Below are 21,132 nucleotides of genomic sequence, written 5' to 3'. Positions count from 1 at the left end.
GGAAGAGCATTCCAGTGGCAGACTGTGAAGCCCTAGTGAACTCAACACCCAAGAGAGTTAAGTTAATGATGGAAAATAATGGTGGCCACCCAAAGTGTGTCCAACCTTGGACACAATTTGGACATTTTTATTTAGGGGTTTACTCCCTTTTGTACCCATTTGTTGAGACATTAATGGTTATATGCCGACTGACTTTGAGCAAATTTATACTGTTATACAAGCTTTACAGTATTTTTCGGACTATAAGGCGCACTTAAAATCCTTAGATTTTCTCAAAAATGTATGGTGCACCTTATATGGTTACCGATTTGCTTACTGAGCGATTTAAAAACACATTTAAAAATCTGTTAAAATGTGTAAGCTCAGCGGATATTCAGAGCATTATAGTACAGTGTCACTACCTGGTCGGCTAACTGAGCTGTCTATAAGACTGCCTGACTATAATGTTCAAACTAAAAGTGCATTCGTGTAAAGGCCCCAACATTTTCGGGGGTAGTTCACCCCACGGAGGTCTATGCGTACTTGAGGCGGGCTAAAGGCAGACTCTGTGCATTGAGGCATGTGCAGAGCTCAATTTTTATGACCATGTATGTGGTGTCACACTATAAACTTCTTGGCTGCAAGAACTCTTTACATCAAACTATTTTATATGCAACACTGAGCTTGATACACCGAGCTGCTCCAAACAGGCAGTCGCAAAGACCCACGGCATCACAGTCCCTCTCTGTTCTCACTGACAGGTGTGCAGTGTGAGTCTGCTGGAAAAGAAACGCTCTAGGTGCTCAGCTAGCTAATCATACATTTTACCATCCGTTCCACCGCTTCGTCCCACTGGCAGAAAGTGTGGGAATTGTAGGAATTCGCCACAAAAAATGTAGGCAACAGTACGCTCGACTATGGAGGGTAAAACGTCCGGAGAGAATCAGCGCGGAGTCCACCAAACTCACAGTATGCGCACAGTACGCCGAGTATGTGGGAGCCTTTAGGTAGCCTGCACCCAAAGTACGCGCTAGCAACAACCTAGTAAGTTAATTGAATATAAAAGTTACATTTCTTTTGGCCTTATGTTAGAAACAGGGCAGCGTAGTCCAACTACTTTGTCCTCCCCACAAAGACCGATAGAGAGCTTTATACGTGAAGGGGCGGAATGATATTACACACTTGGGAAGAATATTTAGTGCGCCTTATATGTGGACAAAGACACACATAGAAACGTTAATTCACTGTGAGCCTTATAATCTGGTGCACCTTATGGTACAAAAAATATGGTATTCTGACTACTTTAGATTGTGTCAAAGTGTCATTTACTCTGTGTTTTCCCATCAAAATCTTTTTATGTAATCTTTACAAACATATGAGGCGTGCACTCATCATTGTGACATACTGTATACCCTACTTTTTATGTGTCTTGCTCATGCAATACCAATAAAATACATTCAGGGGGTGACCAAATATGGAAGTTAATAAGAATTGATGAAAGTGAAAGCTAGTTAGTCAGCATCCTTTTTGTCAAGTTTTTTTTTTTTTTACATGACTACATTGCAGAAATGAACAAAATGTTCAACAATGGACGGACAGGAAGGAAAAGCATGCTGTCATGTTGCTTTACAGATTTTTAACCACCTCTTCAGCCTGGTCTTTACCTCAGGAAGGAGTTGGCACTCACCACTAAAAGAGCAAAAAGAATGACCCCGCAACTCCAGACGTCTGCTTTCCTTCCATCATACTTCTCTCCCTGAAGGAAAGACAATTTGTTGATCAAGTTCAGACACGGTTTGGTGACATTCCCAATGTTATTTCTAAAAAGTGATAAATTATAGGGGGAAAAAAATTGCTTACCCTGATGACTTCTGGGCATGCATAGTGTGGCGATCTGGAAAACAGAAAAGCAGCATAAATAAATAAAGTAGACAAGGAAGAGGAAGAGGAAAGTCCACAGACTCTAAAGTCTGTGATGTAGTCACAGCAGTCAGACTGAACACATCTCTAATACACATCAGGGTAGTAAACATATCCAGTGGACATAGATCAAGGTGTTTCCAGTTTCAACAACCTCAGGGTGTTCAGATGGCTTCCTCCTGCTTGCTCAGTCAAGGGCATCTTCGCACAGCAGACGGTAACCAGACCCACTAATCTTTACAGCCTCTGGATGGCCTGACAGTAAAGCCAATGACTTGATTGACACATCAATATCATATGAAGATTTATGGAGCAAGCCCACTAAAACTGCTCTATAATCCACCAGCTGCAGCAGAGGAGAAAACTTGTCATTCCTTATACAATTATTAATTTTTTTTTGGCAGAACTTTGACATTCTCGTGTTTTAAAATTTATTATCTGAGAAAAAAGATCTCGGAAGCGGTCTGTAATTAGATCCATTAAACAGGCTGTTACAAAATATTCACTTGTCTCCTTAAACCTCTGGGCCTATTGAGATGTGTCCTCCACAACTCCCTCTACTTCTGTCTAGTGCCACAATATCAGACTTTAATGAGGCCCTATCTAGGGCTGTTTTCTTGTGTACTCATGAATACCAGCCTTGATGACCCGGCTCCTTGAGCTGTCAAAATACTGGCCGGTAATAACACCAGCAGCCAGTCAAGGGGGAAGGTTCAAATGTGAGCCTATGCAAATATGTCCTTCGTGATTGCAAGTGCCACGGTGCATTATGCATTTGAGCAAGAGGGGGAAAAGGATATTTGTACTAGTTACGTCTTGTATGTCTCATCAGCACCACAACGTGGAAACCACAACTGGAATCTGCATAAACATCAACTTGTTATTCAAAAAGGACTTAACGGTTCGTCACAGTGCAGAGGAGAAAACAAACACGGCATCATAGATTAATCTTTTTTTAGTGTTAGAAGAAAAATAAATCACACAGATGTAGCATTAAACCCGAATGTGCGGATTGTCTTCCCTCTGATCCGTTCTGGGTAACACATCGGTTGCTTACATGATCTATTAAGGCAGAATCTGAATATGGGAAAACACTGCGACAATGTGTGAAATTTAATATCACAGAGACGGCTTACAGATGCAAAGAAAAATAAAGAATAATAAAAATAAGACAAGTTTACTGTTCCTGATTCCAAAAGCAACTTAGGAAGGAAACAGCCATGAAAAAGCAGCCTCTATGGCTTTACAATGGTCTCACTAAGATATAATTTTTTTTATATATATATAAATTTGCTATTCAAATGAAGCAATATTCTATAATATATAAAATGAGGTTCAAAAACTGGACAGTGATATCTGACTTCCCCACTAAAGATTATATTTTGGCTATGGTCAGGATCAGTGTTTAGCCCCTCTCAATAAGCACCGCTTGGTTTGTGACTTGTCTTCCAAATTATATGTATTTGGAGCTCATTATCCTGTTGCCTTGCAATTCCCACTGGACAAAATTGTAAACTGGATATTGCATGTATTTAGAATAAAAAGATGCCTCTTCACACTGTGGTGGAGCAGGTTCATCCATCTATAATAACTTCAGTATAAGTCAATTCATCTGAGACTTGAACTCCCTCACTAGCAAATTTTATCGGGTGTTTTAGAGACTGTGGTATAATGTTTCTTGTCCATCTCCTCACTTACACTCTTCTTTTAATTATAAAAATCTCAAACCAGGATATGCCGGTCATTAAACGTTTTCCCTGACCATCCACTTTGAGTACTGGCGTCCGTTTCCAAAAATCCGGCATTTCCTCCCAGCTAAGCGGTCAGAAACGCTAATGAGGTCATCAGCTCTACTGAGTTCTGCAACCTTTTAAGCAACGAGCCGAAATGGTCGAAATCATCTTTCAATCTCAAAGCAAACAAGCTCTGAGATGGTATTGATGCTCTGATTGCGTTGTCGGTCTGCGCTTTGGATACAAATAATTAAAGATTTGGAGAAACGTTCAGCAGATATAACTGGAAACAGCAAAAGCCACTCTGGATACAGTGATGTGTGAACATTTTAACAAGGCTGATATTTCACACGATCACAGCTCCCCTTGGTGAACACTGACCTGCTGGTATCAGCTGTGTGTGTGGCTATAAAATAACACCAGAAAACTGATTCACTTAAATGGGCCCATAGTAAAAAGACTTATTCCACCCCAGTGACAGTTCAACGTGTGCTTTAACAGCAGGGAAACTGGAGTAGGCAGAGATCATTGCTTGTGTTGAGTTGTATTCTGAATTTACCCAAATTTACTGTTTGCTAGTCAAAAGTTATGGCAGGTGCTACTCCATCCCAAAAAATAAAATAAATGTCTCCACCTCTTCAACTGTTCAATGATCTAGGGCGCTGAATTCAACACTGCATTGCACCTTGTGATGTAAGGCTTGGCTGCAGCTTGTCGATGGAAGTCCCTTTCACAAAGAACTCTTACGTATTGTTCTTAAGCTAATTTGAAGGCCATTTGAAGTCGGATGAGCTGACGCTATTGACTCAACAGAAACTTCATCACCTCAGCTAACCATGCGCCTCAGCATCCACTGACCCCACTCTGTGATTTATCGCATTGTGGCTGATGGTGTCATTCCCAGTCACCTCCGCTATGTATTTTATATGAACACTAACAGTAGAATATGTAGCAATAAGGACATTTCAGGACTGGATCTATGGGGGTGCCACGCTGGAATTTACTGGGTGTCAAAAAATGAGCAAGTTTTTCCACAAATGCTTGTGGAAGCAGTCTGCATGCTAAGGTCCTGTGTTTTTAAACCTGTTGCTACAGCAATGATCTGAACACCTGAATTCAGTGACTTATGGGGACAAGTGACTACTTTAGGAAACATAGTGTATGTAAAAAAAAAATGATTTTACTCATTACCAATTGTCCTTTTTCTGAATTGGCATATTTGAAAATTGTAAGAAAAAAAAGCAATTTTATACCACTGGGATTTCCATGTTTAACAGATCAATGGTATGCTATAGCAACAACAAAAAAGGGGGGAATCCTTCAAAGACTTCATAGTGTTGTTCTTAGGTTTTTCCTCTTGGGTACTTTACACACAGAGGGGCTTTTAGTGTATGAAAATGGGTAGCATGATATGATTATAAAAGGGGATCTGCTCATTTTGCTCCTTTGAAATTGCATCTATTTCACAGTTTTAGTTGTCCTATCCTGGACTTCTGACTAAAATGACTTCTGACTTCCTGCTACAGGAAGCTTCATTTTGGCCACACAACTAGATTTAAATACAGAAAGAGACAAAAGACAACAAGAACTGTTTCAAATTAATTTCTGCAAGCTTAAACTAAACCTGCATACAACTACAAAACTACACTTAACTTGTAAACATGCTGGGTATGCTCTCTTGGACGCAGACTTGGGAGCCTCTCTGGGTTAGTCTAACTATTAAGATTCATAGATTTATAAAGCAAAATGTCAAATGCTTTACAAAATGCTTTACCATACCAAACGTGGGTGCACTGGTAAAATGTATAATGAGCCAAATCTTTGCACCTTGTCAATTTTTAGATGTTTAATCAATAGATACATTGTATTTACAGTAATGAATATGAACCTTGAATAAAACCAAAGCTAAGTTTGCTTAGGTCTGAAAAGAGATTCTCTTGGAAGCACTTGTCAGTGCCTCGGCTCCTTTAACATGGCTCTCCGTGTATTTATGTATCAGATGTTCTCTGAGGTCTCCCACCCCTACCTGAGGCAAGTCTCATCTCCACTCGGCTCCATTACCCAAGGCAAATGGAATACATTTGCGTCAGACTGCCGCATGGAGAGAGGGGACCCAGATAAATCTGTTTAATTAAAAAGTGTCATATCTGCACTTAGGGATGGGGCAACCAGAAGAGCATGAATAATCAATAACCACAATTACAGTTTATGGCACATGTATTGGACTCCAGCAGATATATGCATAGACACACTGCCCACACATTTCTGAGACATGCCCACAAACAGAATTACGATGGAGCTGAAGGCAAAAAGAAACTTCTGGACCTACTTTGATATGTGTACCACTCACATATCCAAGTATCTAAATATACTCAGCAAAACTAAGAAAACGCTCTGCACCTAATTTGCATTCGCACCTAAAATTTCTAGAACTAGAAGGTAAAGTGCATCAAACTACAGGCGAGGTTTTTCTTTTTTAGGAAGCATGGTCATCACTGTTAAAAGGTAATTATTTTTTCGTTGATTCTCACATTCTATAGCTATGTGAATACATACAGTGGCCAGCTCAAGTATTGACTCCCTTTGGCATTTTATACTTTTGTTGCCTCACATCCTGGAATTAAAAGGGTTTGCACCATTTAATTCACAGAACTTGCCTAGAACATTGAATATGTGCTATTTTTTTTATTTTAAAGCACACAACAAAGTAACTGAAAACCTCAGCATCCAAGACTGTCTCATTTAGAGTCAATACGTTTTTAAGTCACTTTTGAGGCAGCTGAGAAAGCCATTGGATATATCTATTAGCTCATCACAGCTTGATACCAAGATTCTTTCCCATTCCACAAGGCAACACTGCTCCAGCTCCTTCACGTTGGATGGTTTTCACTTGTGAACATCAATCTTCAAATCTGATTCTCAACTGGATTGAGGTCTGGACTTTGACTAGGCCATTCCAACAAGTTTAAAATGTTTCCCCTTTAACCAGTGAGGTGTTGCTTTAGCAGTTTGCTTTCAGGTGATTTTCCTACTTGAAGGTGAACCTCCGTCCCAGTCTCAGATCACAGGCAGACTGATGCAGGTTTTGCTAAAAGAACATCCCCGTATTTAGCACCATCTATATTTCTTTCCCAGTCCCTGCTGCTGAAAAACATCCCCACAGCATAGTGCTGTCTCCACCTGGTTTCGCTGTGAGGATGGGGTTCTCTGGGTGATTGGAGGGTGTGGGTTTGGCCAGACAGCATTTTTTTAGTGGCTGAAAAGTGAAATTTCAGTCTCATCTGACCAGAGCACCTTTCTGCGTACATTTGGCGAGTCGCCTAAATGCTTTTGGTAAACTCAGAATGTGCCTTTTTTATTTTTTAACTCTAAGTAATGGCTTTTCTCTGGCCACTCTTCTGTAAAGCCCAGCTCTATGGAGCATACTTCTTGTTGTGGTTCTATGGACAAATACTCCAGTCTCTGCCGTGGAGCTCTGCAACTCCTTCAGGGGTACCTTTGGTCTCCATACTGCCTCTCTGATTAATGTCCTCCTTGCCTGGTCTGTGAGCTCTGGTGGGCGGTCCTCTCTTGGCAGGTTTGTCTTGGTACCATGTGCTCTCCATTGGAAGATGATGGTTTTGACGGGGCTATTTTTCATGACCCCGACCCTGGGGGTGAATACTTTTGCAAGTCGCTGTACACATACAGCTAGGCTATTCCCTACTGATGAGTCATATGAATTACTGCTACTGATGGAAAAAACTATGCTACATTTTCAGCTGGATGGATCTATCTGCAGAATCATACTGAAGTGGCCATGCATAGGATGGGAGGATGAGATGGACAAAGAAAGAGGGAGTGACGAACTGAGAGCCTCGTCTCTGCCCCAAGAACAGCATATGTATTGCATACGTGTGAAATTTCAAATTAATCTGGACAGAGTCAATCTGTGCAGGGGTAGATGTGACAAGGCCTTCCAATCAACCAAACCTATAAGGAGAGTGATAGGACGAAACAAAAACACTTCAAGATTTCCACATTGACAGAGATTTTTTTTAACATTTTCTATATTTTACTGATATCGAGACCTTACTAGACAGTGAAGGTAAAACATATGTATAATTCAAAATACCACGTCGAGCTAACTCTTTGGTGTTGCTTAGTGAAGATGACTCAAACTTTTCTATTTTCAGTGTAAGTGAGGTGTGGAAAATGAGGTAAAAAAAAAAAAAGCACAGTGACGTAAGTAGATAACAAAACAGAGAAGAAAGAAATGTTAACACATCTCCAGTTCCTTCAGGGTGCAAGACAGCAAGAGTCTGAAACTTAATGCAAATAAGAAGTACAGCAACATTCCTCCGCTTTATCCTTTGAGATTTGAACTACTATCAAGGGACACGTTGTAGTTGTAAAAACAATATCATGGTTTCCTATTATAAGTACATATATATATATATGAGCTGGTGAGAGGAACTCTCACCGGCTCATTTCTCATATGATGGATTTGGGAATGTGGACATATTTTAGTAATCTCAGATTTAAAATGTAAGGATTGCCATTTACTGTTTAACACAGAGTGTACTTTTAATAATTCTAGCAGGGCTAACTGAGCTTATTGCAAATATAAGATGTTAAACTCCATACTGAGTTTCTCTTTGTTCTGTATATTAAAACCCTACTTTACAGTGACTTCTCTTACACACACATAACATGATGTTGTTCCTAATATAAATAATTATTGACCGCTCCCTAAATTTCTTCATACTTTGCTTGTTGTTTTATATCATTATAATTTCTAGGGAGGAATCGGAGCTGGTTAAAATCATTGTCTGGCTGAAGCTCTACAAAAAAATAATTATTGGCAACCCATACACAAAGCTGTGACTGGTGCCATCTCTAGTTCTGAAAGAACTCCCCAGATGTGCACTGTGAAAAACTCGCATCATCCATACACAGTTCAGGGTTAAAAAAAGAGCCCTCATAATCCAGGGACTTCAGGCTTCTATTTGATAACAGCCATCCAACTCTGAAAGTGACTTCTCCTGCAGGCAAATTCATTGTAGTCGTAGGATTGATGAGCCTGGTGTGATGGTAAATGCTAGATCATAAACCCCTCTGTGAAAGGGGAGGAGATGGAGAGCAGTAATGTTTGGCCAAGGCCCTGGCCGTGCTCCAAGAGAGATAGCAAGAGTCTCTCCTCCAGAGATTTACGCTGCACACCGTGGAGGCTTCAGAAAGCAGCTGACCCGTTCGCTCCACTGATCATGCCCTTCTTCTTTTTTTTCCCCCTCACCTGATAAAACTATGATATATATATATATATATATATATATATATATATATATATATATATATATATATATATATATATATATATATATATATATATATAGCAGTTTTAGCAATACTTTTCTTAGTTTAAACAATACTTTTGCTGATGCTTACCCGCAGCTGGTTTCCAATAGGCTGTCTCCGACCTGAAGAGAGGCCATACCAAAGTCTGCTATCCTGATGTTGTTCTTTTCATCTAGCAACAGGTTCTCAGGCTTTAGATCCCTGTGGCTGAAAGACAATGAAAGGGGGGGGGGGGCAGAAACCAGATAATGAAACATGAAAAAGACCCAGATTATGTTATCTATTAAATTAAACAGTGAGGTATATCAAACATCATAAACACGTGCCTGGAAAGAACAAAGCATCTTAACCTGCCCTTTTCCTTTAAGCAGCATCTCTCTTTGATCTGTCATGTTGAAGCTCCAGGAGCTCCCACCTCGGTGTTGGGATGGTACAAGGTGTGACAGCCCCCCTGCTGTGTCCTTTCCCCCTTCTGCTTCCCTAGCTGTTCGTCCCTCTCATCTCCCAGACAGCCACCAGCACACGGGTGGAGAAAACAGGGATTCAGGGGAAGCCAGCCTCAGCAGTGGTGTTCATTAACTGCCATTCATTACCACTAAACACAGCAGGGGGGGTAATATCCAGCGGACATCAACTTCCGACTTGAAAACGGACCACTGAGAGGAATAACCTTCTCATGTCGAGCATGCTGTTGCTTAGTCGGAGGTTAAAGTCTCAATTTCGATGAGTAACAGTCCTAAGAGGAGCAGGGATACCATTTCATTGTGCATTTAGCACCGCTCGCAGGGATTGGGGTTGTGTTACATCATACTCTCCAGCTCTGGAGATGTTTGCCGAGGTTCAGAACAAATTCGCAACACAGAAGTCTTTGCAAACACTGGTATCAATCCAGTTTTTCGCAGCACAATCTGTAAAGCCGTACACAAATATTTAAACACTGTTTCAGTCAAGGGTTTGGTTTCCAAAAGGCTTTAAAATGAAGATAAAACATTTGTTCAGCACTTCAAGCGTGATTAATATTAAGTTATTTTCATGTTTTCTAAAATGACAAAAACAAGGAAATAGGGTCCGAAGTAAAAGGGATCCTGGCTGTTCATGTCTTTGGACCAGTTCAATCCTTCAAGACGGAAATAATTTGGCCTGACTCCAAACCTACTTAGACATAGCCATCCTCCTAAAGCAGAGAAGTAGTTAAGGGGCCCAAGATAACTCTGGAGGAACTGCAGCTACTTAGCTGCTCAGGTAGGAGCACCTTTCAGCATGGTAATACTCTTGGAAACAAACAATGTAGGGGACACAACAAAGATATGGAAAAAGGTGCTCGGGTCAGACAACAAAACATCTTTTTAAAAATAAATTATATAGACACACACATACTTTTTGATTTGATACGTGTGGAAGAAGGTTAAAGGGCACATTAGCCTTAATGAACCAGTCCCATGGGGAAACATGGTGGTAGCAGCACCATGCTGTGGGGATATTTTTTTGTAGCAAGGAATGCACTGCAAAAACAACTAAAAATTTATAAAATTTTCTTGAAATTAGTGTATTTGCCTTGATTTGAGCAGGTAAATAAGATTATCTGCCAATGGAATGAGTAATTTTACCCCTACAATAAGATAATTAGATATAATGCACTTGAAATAAGTTGATGGAGATGAGTTCTTCCTATTTTAAGTGCAAAAATCTTATTCCATTGGCAGATTATCTTATTTACCTGCTCAAATAAAGGACAAACACTACTTTCAAGAAGATTTTAACTTATTTTAGTTCTGTTTTTGCAGTGTGGGAAGCTTGTGAGAAGTTGGGTAGTTTCACTTTCTTATAGGGAGGTGAAACCATCTAAATATAAAGCCAGCTACAACTAAAAATGTTTGAATGGTAAATGGACTGATATTATTTGACATTTTCTTTGATCATACCAGCCACCAAAAGAGCTTTATATCAGAGCCACACTAACATACACACATTCATACACAACTTGGCAACTTAGGGAGGGTTAAGTGCTTATCCATGGGCACACCGACATGTGACAGGAGGAAGCTGAACTCTAATTTTACCGTTGTCGGAAAGCATAGTAAGGTGTTAAAATGGTCTAGTCAAAGTCCAAAAGGTCAAAGACCTGAATAAAGGGAGTTTCGGCTGCACAGTTTAAAAAAGGATATTCACAACTGCTCTCCAAACAATCTTACTGAACTTGAGGTAGTTTACAAAGAATGGGCAAAAACGTCAGTGTCTAAATGTGCAAACTTGATAGACATAACCATTTTAACCCTTTTCCCCCCACATCAAAGCTGAGCATTACTTTGAGTTGGTCTATCGTGTAGTCATATTAAACACATTATATAGGTTCATTACACAAAGACTGATGTTTTAAAGCCCTTATTTCTGTTAATGATTTTTTTTTTGCTTACATATAATAAAAACATTTAAGATTATAATGTCACGTCAGTCGGATAAAAATACATTTTTAATACACAAATGTGAGCTTAATAAAATTTATGTGAAATACTTGCCTAAAGGTTGTTATTTTATAAAGGTACTTTTAATCGGACAAATAAGCCTCAATTGGAACCCATATTCTAATTTATAGAGTATGACTGTAGAATCCTAGTAAAATAAGCAGCTGTTTTTGGTTAGAATGTGACAAAATATGTTAAAGGTGAATTAATACTTTAAACAGGCACAGCAAATACAATTTTGAAAATGCTTTAAGGAATTGTATAGAAATTGGATAAACCCAGAGTGCTTATTAAAACAGCATTTACTGTATAAACTCGACTTGTTTGTAGAGATAATGAGACAATTACTGTGATTTGCCTCGGTAAACTGTGTCCCTTCTTTGTAACTCTATAAAAATGCAGAAAGCAACAGAGTAATGTAATGGATGATGTGGAAAGACAAGCAAGCCTTTATGGAAACAAGCTGAGAACAAACTCTAGTGCAAGCTGTGGTATAGTAATGAACCTAAGTGGTCAGTGAAATAAATTTTACTTGGGCAGTACGATATTGTCAAAAATCAAAATTGTGACATATTTCAAACACAAAATTGACATAATTTTGACTTTTCTCTGCATTAAACACAAGAAACAAAATGACCTGTAGATAAAGATGTTTGCAAACAAGGACTGTTTAAAGCAAGAAATGTAATTGCTTTTATTAATCAGAATATTATTCAATTGAGAATAGCTTGCTGAGTTGGACGTCAATCCTTGCTGAACATAAAGTCCAACCAATAAACAAGTCTATGTATTAAACAGTTTGACCAGTACTTAATGCTATGGTGAGATTCCTGAAAGTTTCTGGTAAAAAAATGTATGATTATATAAACTCTAAAACAAATAATAAAATTAGATTATCTCACTGCTGCGACTCTCTTCCCTTCCTTGTAGAGGGAGACCCACTTTTAACATATTACCGACACCTAATTGACGTGTCTGATCCATTAATTGTTACATAGCCAAAAGTTGCAAATCTCTGCGATTTGGAATTGTATTTATTTATTTATTTTGCGATTACATTGTAAATGCGATTAATTGTCCAGCTCTAAATTTTACCCTCCAAAATCCTTTTCCTTGTTCTTATTAAAAAAATAAACTGTTTTAAAACTTTATTATTCTACCAGATTTTTTTTGAATATCTAATCTCCATCTAGATTTTCATTGACAAAGATATCTTTAGAGGTTTCATCAATTAATTTTACATTAGGACAGCAGCTGGACAGTGGAGCTATGTAGATCTCCTCTGGAGTCTGGCCTACCCTCATGAACGTCTTCTGGAGTCGAGCAAGTCCCTTGATTTTTCTTTTCAAAAATTCTGTAGCGTCTTCCTTTCCTTTAATTCTCCATTCACTGTCATTTATAACTCTAAAAATGATACTATGCACATCATACACTAAACAAGCTCAACGTTGTCATGTTTAGCTGCATGCCTTCAAACCTAATTAAGGTTAAACTTCCTTAACTTTTCACAAGAGGTTCCCAAATGGGGTTAAAAGCCACAGAGCTGTCGAAATGTCATAAGCTATACTTTCATCTTCTTTTAGAGCTAACGTTAGGAAGGAGGAGATGGCACCGCAGCTGGATACGTCTGCCTTTGAAGAATGCTTCATCAGAATGGACATTTAACCTCAGACGACATCAATTGTTGTACAACTAATTTCCTGCCCTAAAGAAGTAGCTGTCAGCTGGTTTGTTATCACGCCGGCAGTTTCTGTGATCCAAGCCATAATTGAAATAAGACACAGATAGCATCTAAAACAGTTGTCCCCGGGCTACAACCTCTTTTAGTTCACACCGCAATCAGTTGAAGGTGGTGTCAGTCAGAGTTTTAGCTAACGGTGTCAAAGCGCACGAGGAAGAAGTAAACGTTAACTGTTGGAGACAGTGGTAAGAGGCTCGGCTGTAACACCGTTTATCTTTAAGGTAAGTAGGCCTGCAAGAATGTCCTTTCCGTTTGCAACAGGCCTGTGTCACACTAGTAACATGTTTGGCTCTAACAGAATAAAAAATGGAAACAAAAATGTAGAAAAACAATGTAGCGGAAAAGTTGCTCTTCAAGGTAAAATTATTTTTAACCTTAGATGGTGTTAACATAACATTTGAGTAATTAAGCTTTAAAAAGTGAAACTCAGAGTCATTATACACAGTAATATAAACGAGTACTTATTGCTGGTCATGTTGATAATTATGGCTTACAGTACATGTAAATCCAAAATTTACTGTACTAAGCAAATATTGTGTAAATTACAAATGGAAATGTTTTGATACATAACCTGGTATTAACTAACGAAGTATGGCCACTTAATGGCCTCCACAATCGTTTGGAAGAATGCGGACTTTGCGATGGTCTAAAAGTCGCTTTTCACATCTTAAGCCTCTCATGAATGACGGATATCAGAAGCATCTTACTTGGGCTGAGGAAAAAAACGGGCCGGACTGTTGCCCAGTGGTCAAATGCTATTTTTCCAGATGAATGTAATTGTTGCATTTTATTTAGAAATCAAGCTCCCAGAGTATGGAAAACAGCGGCGAGAAGCTGAATAGAAGTTGATGAAGCCCATTGAATGTAGTTTTCAGCAAGTAATGATTTAAAGAGCCATGCTACTTGCTGGTGTTGGCCCTCTGCGTTCTCTGAGGTCCAAACTTTGCACAGGTGCCTATCAGAGAATTGGAAAGTACTTTATGTTTCACTTTACTGACAAACATTTTGGAAACAGGGATTTTTTTGTCCAGCAGGATGTGGCACATACCCCTCTGTCAAAATCACCAGATCACACTTTAATGACCAACATCTCACTGTCAGACAGACTAAGTAACTCACCCTACCCTTGTATTCTTGGTTTTGAAAGAAAGAAATTAAACTGGGGCTTATTTTCTTTCACTGTGTAACAAACTTAGATAACATTAAAGAACACTAAAAGGAAGAAATGCATGCTTTACAATCTTTAAATGCTGTATCGGCACAGTTCTTCCAGCAGGGATTGTTAGACATGACATCTTAATTACTATCATTTCCATTCATATTGCTGATAAAAAGGGTTTCTCGCATTAGTATGTCCGACTCCTGCAGTTAACACCCTTTATAATTCAAAAATGAAACTGTTTTATGGAGAAAACATGGTTTTCTTATGCTGGCACATTCAACACAAACCATGTTTTAACACTTATATCACATGCGTTGCACCAACTGACTTCTCCAGAAGATGTGAACTGCAGAACATTTAAATGCATTGTATTTATACCAACGTGGTAGAATAAGAAGGACAACCGATTCCCACACTTCTATAAAGCACCAACTCTTCCTGGTATCAAACATTTTCTGAGATTATTTATTTTACTACAGCACTGCAAGCAGAAATGCAGCCACTTACTCAGCAACTGTCATCCATGCGTTCCTTTCCCTTTTCTCACCCCAACTAGTTCAGGCCTCCGTTGGGTGCCCAGCCAACCATTAGAGGTGGTGGATGAGGCCCCGTCTACGTATTGCAGCCTTTCAGCCTCGTATCAGTTCATCACACCACATAGCATCAAATTACACCCCACTGTCCACTGTCCAAAACAGTGACACAGCTTTGTTTTCCCTGCTGCACCGCAGATCCACACCGATAAATGTGTACACGAAATGAGGCCTGCTGCCGGATTTGACAATATCCGATGTTCCCATCTACATTAATGATCACAGAAATTAACAGGAAAAAGCTAATACCATAAATATTCAGCCGTATGCTCATCTGATAAACGAGGACCAATGTTTTCTTTGCTGAGCATATGGTTGGCTGCCAATTATAGTCTACAAGATAACATACATGAAGACCTCTATAAGATAAAACTTTACACTTTCAAAAAGCTTAAAAACCATTTTGATATTTAGCTATTTTAATGAATACAAACATTGCACAATATTGACATATACAACAAATATAAAAAGGCTATATATTGCTTAAATTCTGTTTTCCATACTGGTTGCATGTTATCTTTTTGAACTTATGAAACGATTTTCCCAATATTATGTCAAAAGTCTTTTTCATGTCCTAACATTTTGATAAGACTACATTTGGCTGGTTCCATCCCCCGCTCCAACCATCTCGGTCGTTATGTCCTTGGGCAAGACACTTCACGTGTTGGCGATGGTCAGAGGGACCGGTGGCGCCGATGTATGGCAGCCTCGCCTCTACCCATCTGCCCCAGTGCAGCTGTGGCTACAAATGTAGCTCACCACCGTCAGCGAGTGAATGTGTGTGAATGGATGAATGCCTGATGTAGTGTGAAGTGCTTTAGAGTACTCTGGACTTGATAAAACCATATACAAGTACAGGCCATGTAGAATGGTCAAAGATTTAACTTAACACATTCTTCAAATACAGACTAAGCTAATAACTACAGGGATACTGTACTGTAAAGAGTTCGTAACGAAAGGAAAAACGTTAAGCGAACCAGGAAGTCTAAAGTTGATGCAAATTTATTATATTTCATGTCTTCATTTTTATTTTCTTCAGTAAAACCCTTCAAATTTTACTAATAACCTCATAAAGAGTCTGCAATTATACAGGATTACTAACCAGAGGAGGGAAAACTGCTATTTGCTTGACTGACAGCAGACGCTTTCGGTCTTTGATTTGGTGCGTTCCTATTTATTCTTTTTAAATGTTGAGCAACACTGAACCAGCCGTGTATTGTTGCATGTAATGCAATGACTAAGAAGTGGGATTACAATAACAGCCAGATCTGTAAAAGTAAAAAAAAAAGAAAAAAAAAGACATTTCCCTTTTTGTGCCAAATCTTTGAGTGCAACCTTGCATTTTCTCTTAATCCGGAGGAGTTTGACAGGGGATGATAGGATGAGCAACAGACCTTCAAGGCAGAACAAACAAACAAGCTGCCAGAAGAGCCCAGAAGGATTCCCACAGATAATAAAAATCTAAAACTACTTCAGATCTTTAATACAATCACCAGAGGAGCAGGCTGCCTCTTAAAGTAGATATCCGTTCGTTTGCACAAATGTAGTATGACGACAAAAGTTGATCATGAAACATTTTGTCATATGATCTGTTATTTTTCATGTACATTTCCAAATTTTCATTTCTTGACATTTCCTTCTCCCCTACTCAGTCTTGTAGCACTATAGTTACCCTAAAGACAGTAATCACATATTTCCTTATTCAAAGACCATTAACCACATTACGACCCCGATTTTATTTCTACACAATTTGATGTGTTTTTACTCAACCTATTCATATTTTCCATTCCATTTCAGTCAAACAACACTTCTCTAATTTGAAGTTACACCCGAAACAGTTTAACTGGCACAACAGGAGACGAAAACATCAGTGGACTAAAATCCAGCGTGTCTTCCAAAACTTGCTGCTTTCACATGGATGAACACTATTGTCAAACAGATTAAATCAGCTCTGCTACACGAGACCCCTATTGCTTAATGCAGACAGAGTACAGCTATGAACCTTAGCTGATTACAGTTATAGTGATAGTATTTTTTACAAGGGTTTTGGTACCTGTTAATCAAAAATGTGAAATGCAGTAATATTTTATGAAAAATATGTAAAAAAAAATAAATAAATAAAAAATGTCTAGGGATGCCTGATCTTGATTAGCATCAGTGGAAACTGTGATGGGGATATCACTGGATTAATGGATGATATATAAGCCCACGTTAATTTGCTAAACTACATAAATGCTTTAAAAATGACATGTACATTTTGAAGTTTAGTCCCAGTTTCTTTTAAATTCACCAGACATATCATTCATATTCTAAAAAGTATGCCAATAACAAGGAAGAAGCAGAGGCACCTTATGCACGTATCATATCATAATTGACGTCTAGTCCCAGTCAATACTGAAGTGGACTTTAACAGGCCCAAGTGTGTGAAGAATAAATCTCTAATGTTTGCGTTGAATAATTCCAGCATTTCGTTAGCCAGGCGGAACGGCTGGAGAGTGGGAACTGCAGCAGAAACAAAGATGTGGTTCTAAACACGAGAACTGTTTTACTTTTCTAAAGGTGACATTGAATGTTCTGAAAGGCATCTTTCAAGAAAATGTATTATTAAATATTCAAGGGATGAATCTGAGTGAAAGCGAATGCAGCTTCATTGAATCAAAGCCAGTGCACCCACATATCACCAAGTGATACGCTGCATCCATAATAATTGGATATCTTTGAGTTTTAAGTTATACTCTCACCGGCCACTTTATTAGGTACACCCCAATGGCTTGTCAACACAAATTGCAAATCAGCTCATCATATGGCAAGGAGACAGTGCATTTAGGCACCCAGATTTGGTAAATGCGACTTGCTCAAGTTCATATACCACATTGGAAAAGGGGAAGAGATTTAAATTACTTAGAACAAGGAACGGAAGATGTAGCACTAAAAAGGGAATAGCGTCGCCGGGCTAACAGAGCCGTTGCTAACAGAATAACAATACAGATAACGAAATGGATGCACAGCCACCACATCTCCAGAAACTGCATCATTCAACCATGTCCATGTGGATTAATTATTTACATAGTTCACTTATAAAACAACAAAGCATGTCTCTACACTGTGCAGCAAACAAGCCTCATTTCTGCTGCAACTCTAGACACGAAAGGATCTGATTAGCCCGCGGCGTTATCCTCAAGTGGACTTTTGGGAGTTTCTATTTGGCTGGAGTTTTTTATTTTTCCAACCCTGGAGTTACACAGCTATACTGCCACTCATTTACAATCTTTTCAGTAGAGCCTCTGTGACACTCCAGATGTCAGTCTTGGCTAAAGCATGTAGCCCTTCTCCAAGCCCCCAAACAGAGAAAAATGAAGCCGGTGGAAGCAGAGGCGTCGCCGAAAGTACGCAGAACATTTGTAGCGGATGATCTGCATGATTATTTCACGGTATGGGTTTAATGAGACTGTTGGGCTAGGTCATTTGGAGCATGCTCACACAGGGGTCAGCAGCGCTAAGCAGACGCAGCATTTCAGGGAGGGTTAACAAGCATACATGGAGATGCTGCAGTTTTTCAGAGCATGATTCTTGGTTGTACTCTCCAACTTGTTGGAATAACAACAGTACTGGTAATGGTACTGTTTGTTAACCAATTTGCCTGTAGATTATTACTATATCTACATAACTGCAATTGCATTTATTCAATAATGGTAACTTAACAGAGTCCTAAACATAGCGGCATCGAATAGTTGCTGTAGTTAGTTAATAGTTACGATATAGACTATTTCATTTTCCACTCCATTTTCCCTCAGTATTTTTCAAACCATTGAAACAGTCTCATATCTTAGTCATACTTATTAGCTACCTTTTACAGTTAGCTGCATTTCTAATTTATTAGTCCTATAAATAAGGGAAGCCAAGTTTTATTATTGAAGACAAAGCTGTCGAAGATTTGCACATACAAGTAAAAAAAATAAAAAATTAGGAATACTGTCCTTTGTTTATTTGAAAAGAAATACTAACCTACATTGTGTGAAAGAAATGTTTGAATTGCCCGACCAAACATTTCCTGTTTCAGGTCAGTTACGATTGCCAAAATGTATTTCATATTTGACTAATGCCAGATTAAGGGAGGGGGAGACTTTAGAGAAATTTTCATTGCTTCTTTCACCAGGTTACCAGACCCTCCTGTAGAAGAACAAAAAAAATTATGCTGATTTACAGATTTCTCAGACTACCAAACCCACCCTCCCCCCCAACCTCCAAAGGTAATAAGTAATTATAATCACGGACCTCAATTTTAGCTTAATCAGAAAACTAAATAAATCTCCAAAAATTAGGGCTTTTGTCCATGTGTGCATCAAAAAAAGTGTAATCTGGCTTTTCTTATAACTTTTTGTAGGGACTGATTCTTCCTGTCTTAGTGACCTTTCAGCCCATTTTAGTACCGGAATTATTTTACTATGGAATACGACACTCTTACCAGCTTCAAACAGCATCTTCACAAGGTCAAGTGCTTTTGTTGTGGAGTCGATATGTACATCATGCAGTGCAACATTTATTTTGAGACACGGAACTTGCTTCATTTCTGAACAGTATGAAACCTGGACATTCCCATGGCTTTTATACTTGCATTTAATCATTTGAACAAATAAACATGGCACCTTGAAAGTTGGACTTCTTGACGTTCGCAGTTCTCTACGTATCTGATTTCTTCTGATATTTACCATGATGTCAAAAGAGGATGCAGTGGGTTTGAAACATTTTCTTAAAATAAATCCAAGATTGTGCCTTCATTTAACTAAATGCTGCGTATCAGAAGCATACAAGCATGACATCAGCTGGGGTTTACCTAAATTATTAAAAGGTATACTAATCTTTAGGTTTTGTAAACTTCTGACTTTGAAAAAAAACTAATCTCATTCTGGAATTCAGCAAGCAGAAATAATTTATGTAATCTCGAAAATCCCTAAAACATAAAAAAAATTGTGTGATTTAATGTCAGACAATGAGGAAATATGTGTCTTAAAACAATGTATGTAAGAAATCTGGTTTTCAACTCTAAGAACAATTAGAATTAGCTGAAATCATATTCGGTACCAAACACCAGAGATTATAAATTAGTCAAATAAATTATGATCTCTGCAGCCCTACAAGAAACATTTTTGTAAGCTAAAAAAAAAAAAATCATGAGCTGAAAAAAAAAAAAGAAACAGAAAATATAAATATAATATAATGATCACATCCACAGCCTCGGGATTTATTATGCATTTCTCCTAGCTATGGATCCTCTCTCACATGTTCTCCCCTTTTTGTCCTTGTTCTCTCCCTCCATGTGAAAAGACAATCTCTCTGAACAAGGGCAGCACACAAGTGCAATCTGAGTCATAGCACCGCTTTCTTCCTTGCATTTCTTTTTCAGTCGTATACAGATCTGAATCCATCTGGCCCAAGAGAGATATTTGGGGATCAAACGTGGGTGGAGAACGGAAGCATGAAGCAAGAAGAAAAAGTGGTAGGTGTGCACACGAGGACTGTTTAGAAGCATGTGCGACAACCCTCTCCCCCAGACCCCCACCCACCCGCTTTGCCTCACATGCCTTACCCTGATGGTGAGTCACAGAGAAAGCAGAGCACTTCTAATGGCCTACGTAAGTCCCCTGCGCTGAAAGCTCAGAGAAGGAAGAAATGATTGCTGAAAGTCTTTTTTTTAAAGTTGTTGAGGGGGATGCTGGGATCTCATTAGGAAGGGATGGAAGGAAGGTGATGAGGGCTGATTCTGTCTATCTTTCCGTCTGCGCTTAATTGAGGAAGGAAGGAGGTTGAGCTGGTGACCCAACTCGCCCAAAGTCTCCCTCTCATGATAATTTCACACGGCATCATTTTCTAAGACTGTTAGTTAAGGGATTTGAAGAGCTAAGGCAGGGAAACGCGCCGAGGTAAAACAGGAGAGATAAATATACTGGTGAGTCTGGCTATAAAAGAGCTGTGATCATTTATGTGTGTGCATGCACTCACTGTCAGTCCCAGATGCTTTCCTCTAATTGGCCTAATCTGTTCTCTGCAGTTATTATCAGGCATTATTTGCACAAGCTGATAAAAGACTTCTAATTTTAATTCCGTTAGGTGGGACAATTCTCCTCCATTCCCAGTTGTGCACAAATCATCTTATTTTTGCTCTCCGAGAATTAAATACCGAATCTATCAGCTTCCTGTTTAACAT

General features: G+C 38.9%; 1 protein-coding gene across 1 annotated transcript in view; it reads right to left on the bottom strand.

The window, feature by feature from the left end:
- Positions 1-21,132, bottom strand: part of brsk2a (BR serine/threonine kinase 2a) — a 257,881-nt gene that overhangs the window by 67,973 nt on the left and 168,776 nt on the right. Inside the window, exons 5-7 of the mRNA XM_036151527.1 lie at positions 9,060-9,176; positions 1,840-1,873; positions 1,667-1,735 (exon numbers count right to left, since the gene is read on the bottom strand). Of these exons, the coding sequence (XP_036007420.1) occupies positions 1,667-1,735; positions 1,840-1,873; positions 9,060-9,176 (220 nt within the window). The remainder of the gene's footprint in view (positions 1-1,666; positions 1,736-1,839; positions 1,874-9,059; positions 9,177-21,132) is intronic.

This window comes from Fundulus heteroclitus, chromosome 2 (assembly GCF_011125445.2).
Source record: "Fundulus heteroclitus isolate FHET01 chromosome 2, MU-UCD_Fhet_4.1, whole genome shotgun sequence".
NCBI lineage: Eukaryota > Metazoa > Chordata > Actinopteri > Cyprinodontiformes > Fundulidae > Fundulus > Fundulus heteroclitus.
Note: the sequence above shows the minus strand (reverse complement) of the source record. Positions and strands in the feature narration are given on the sequence as shown.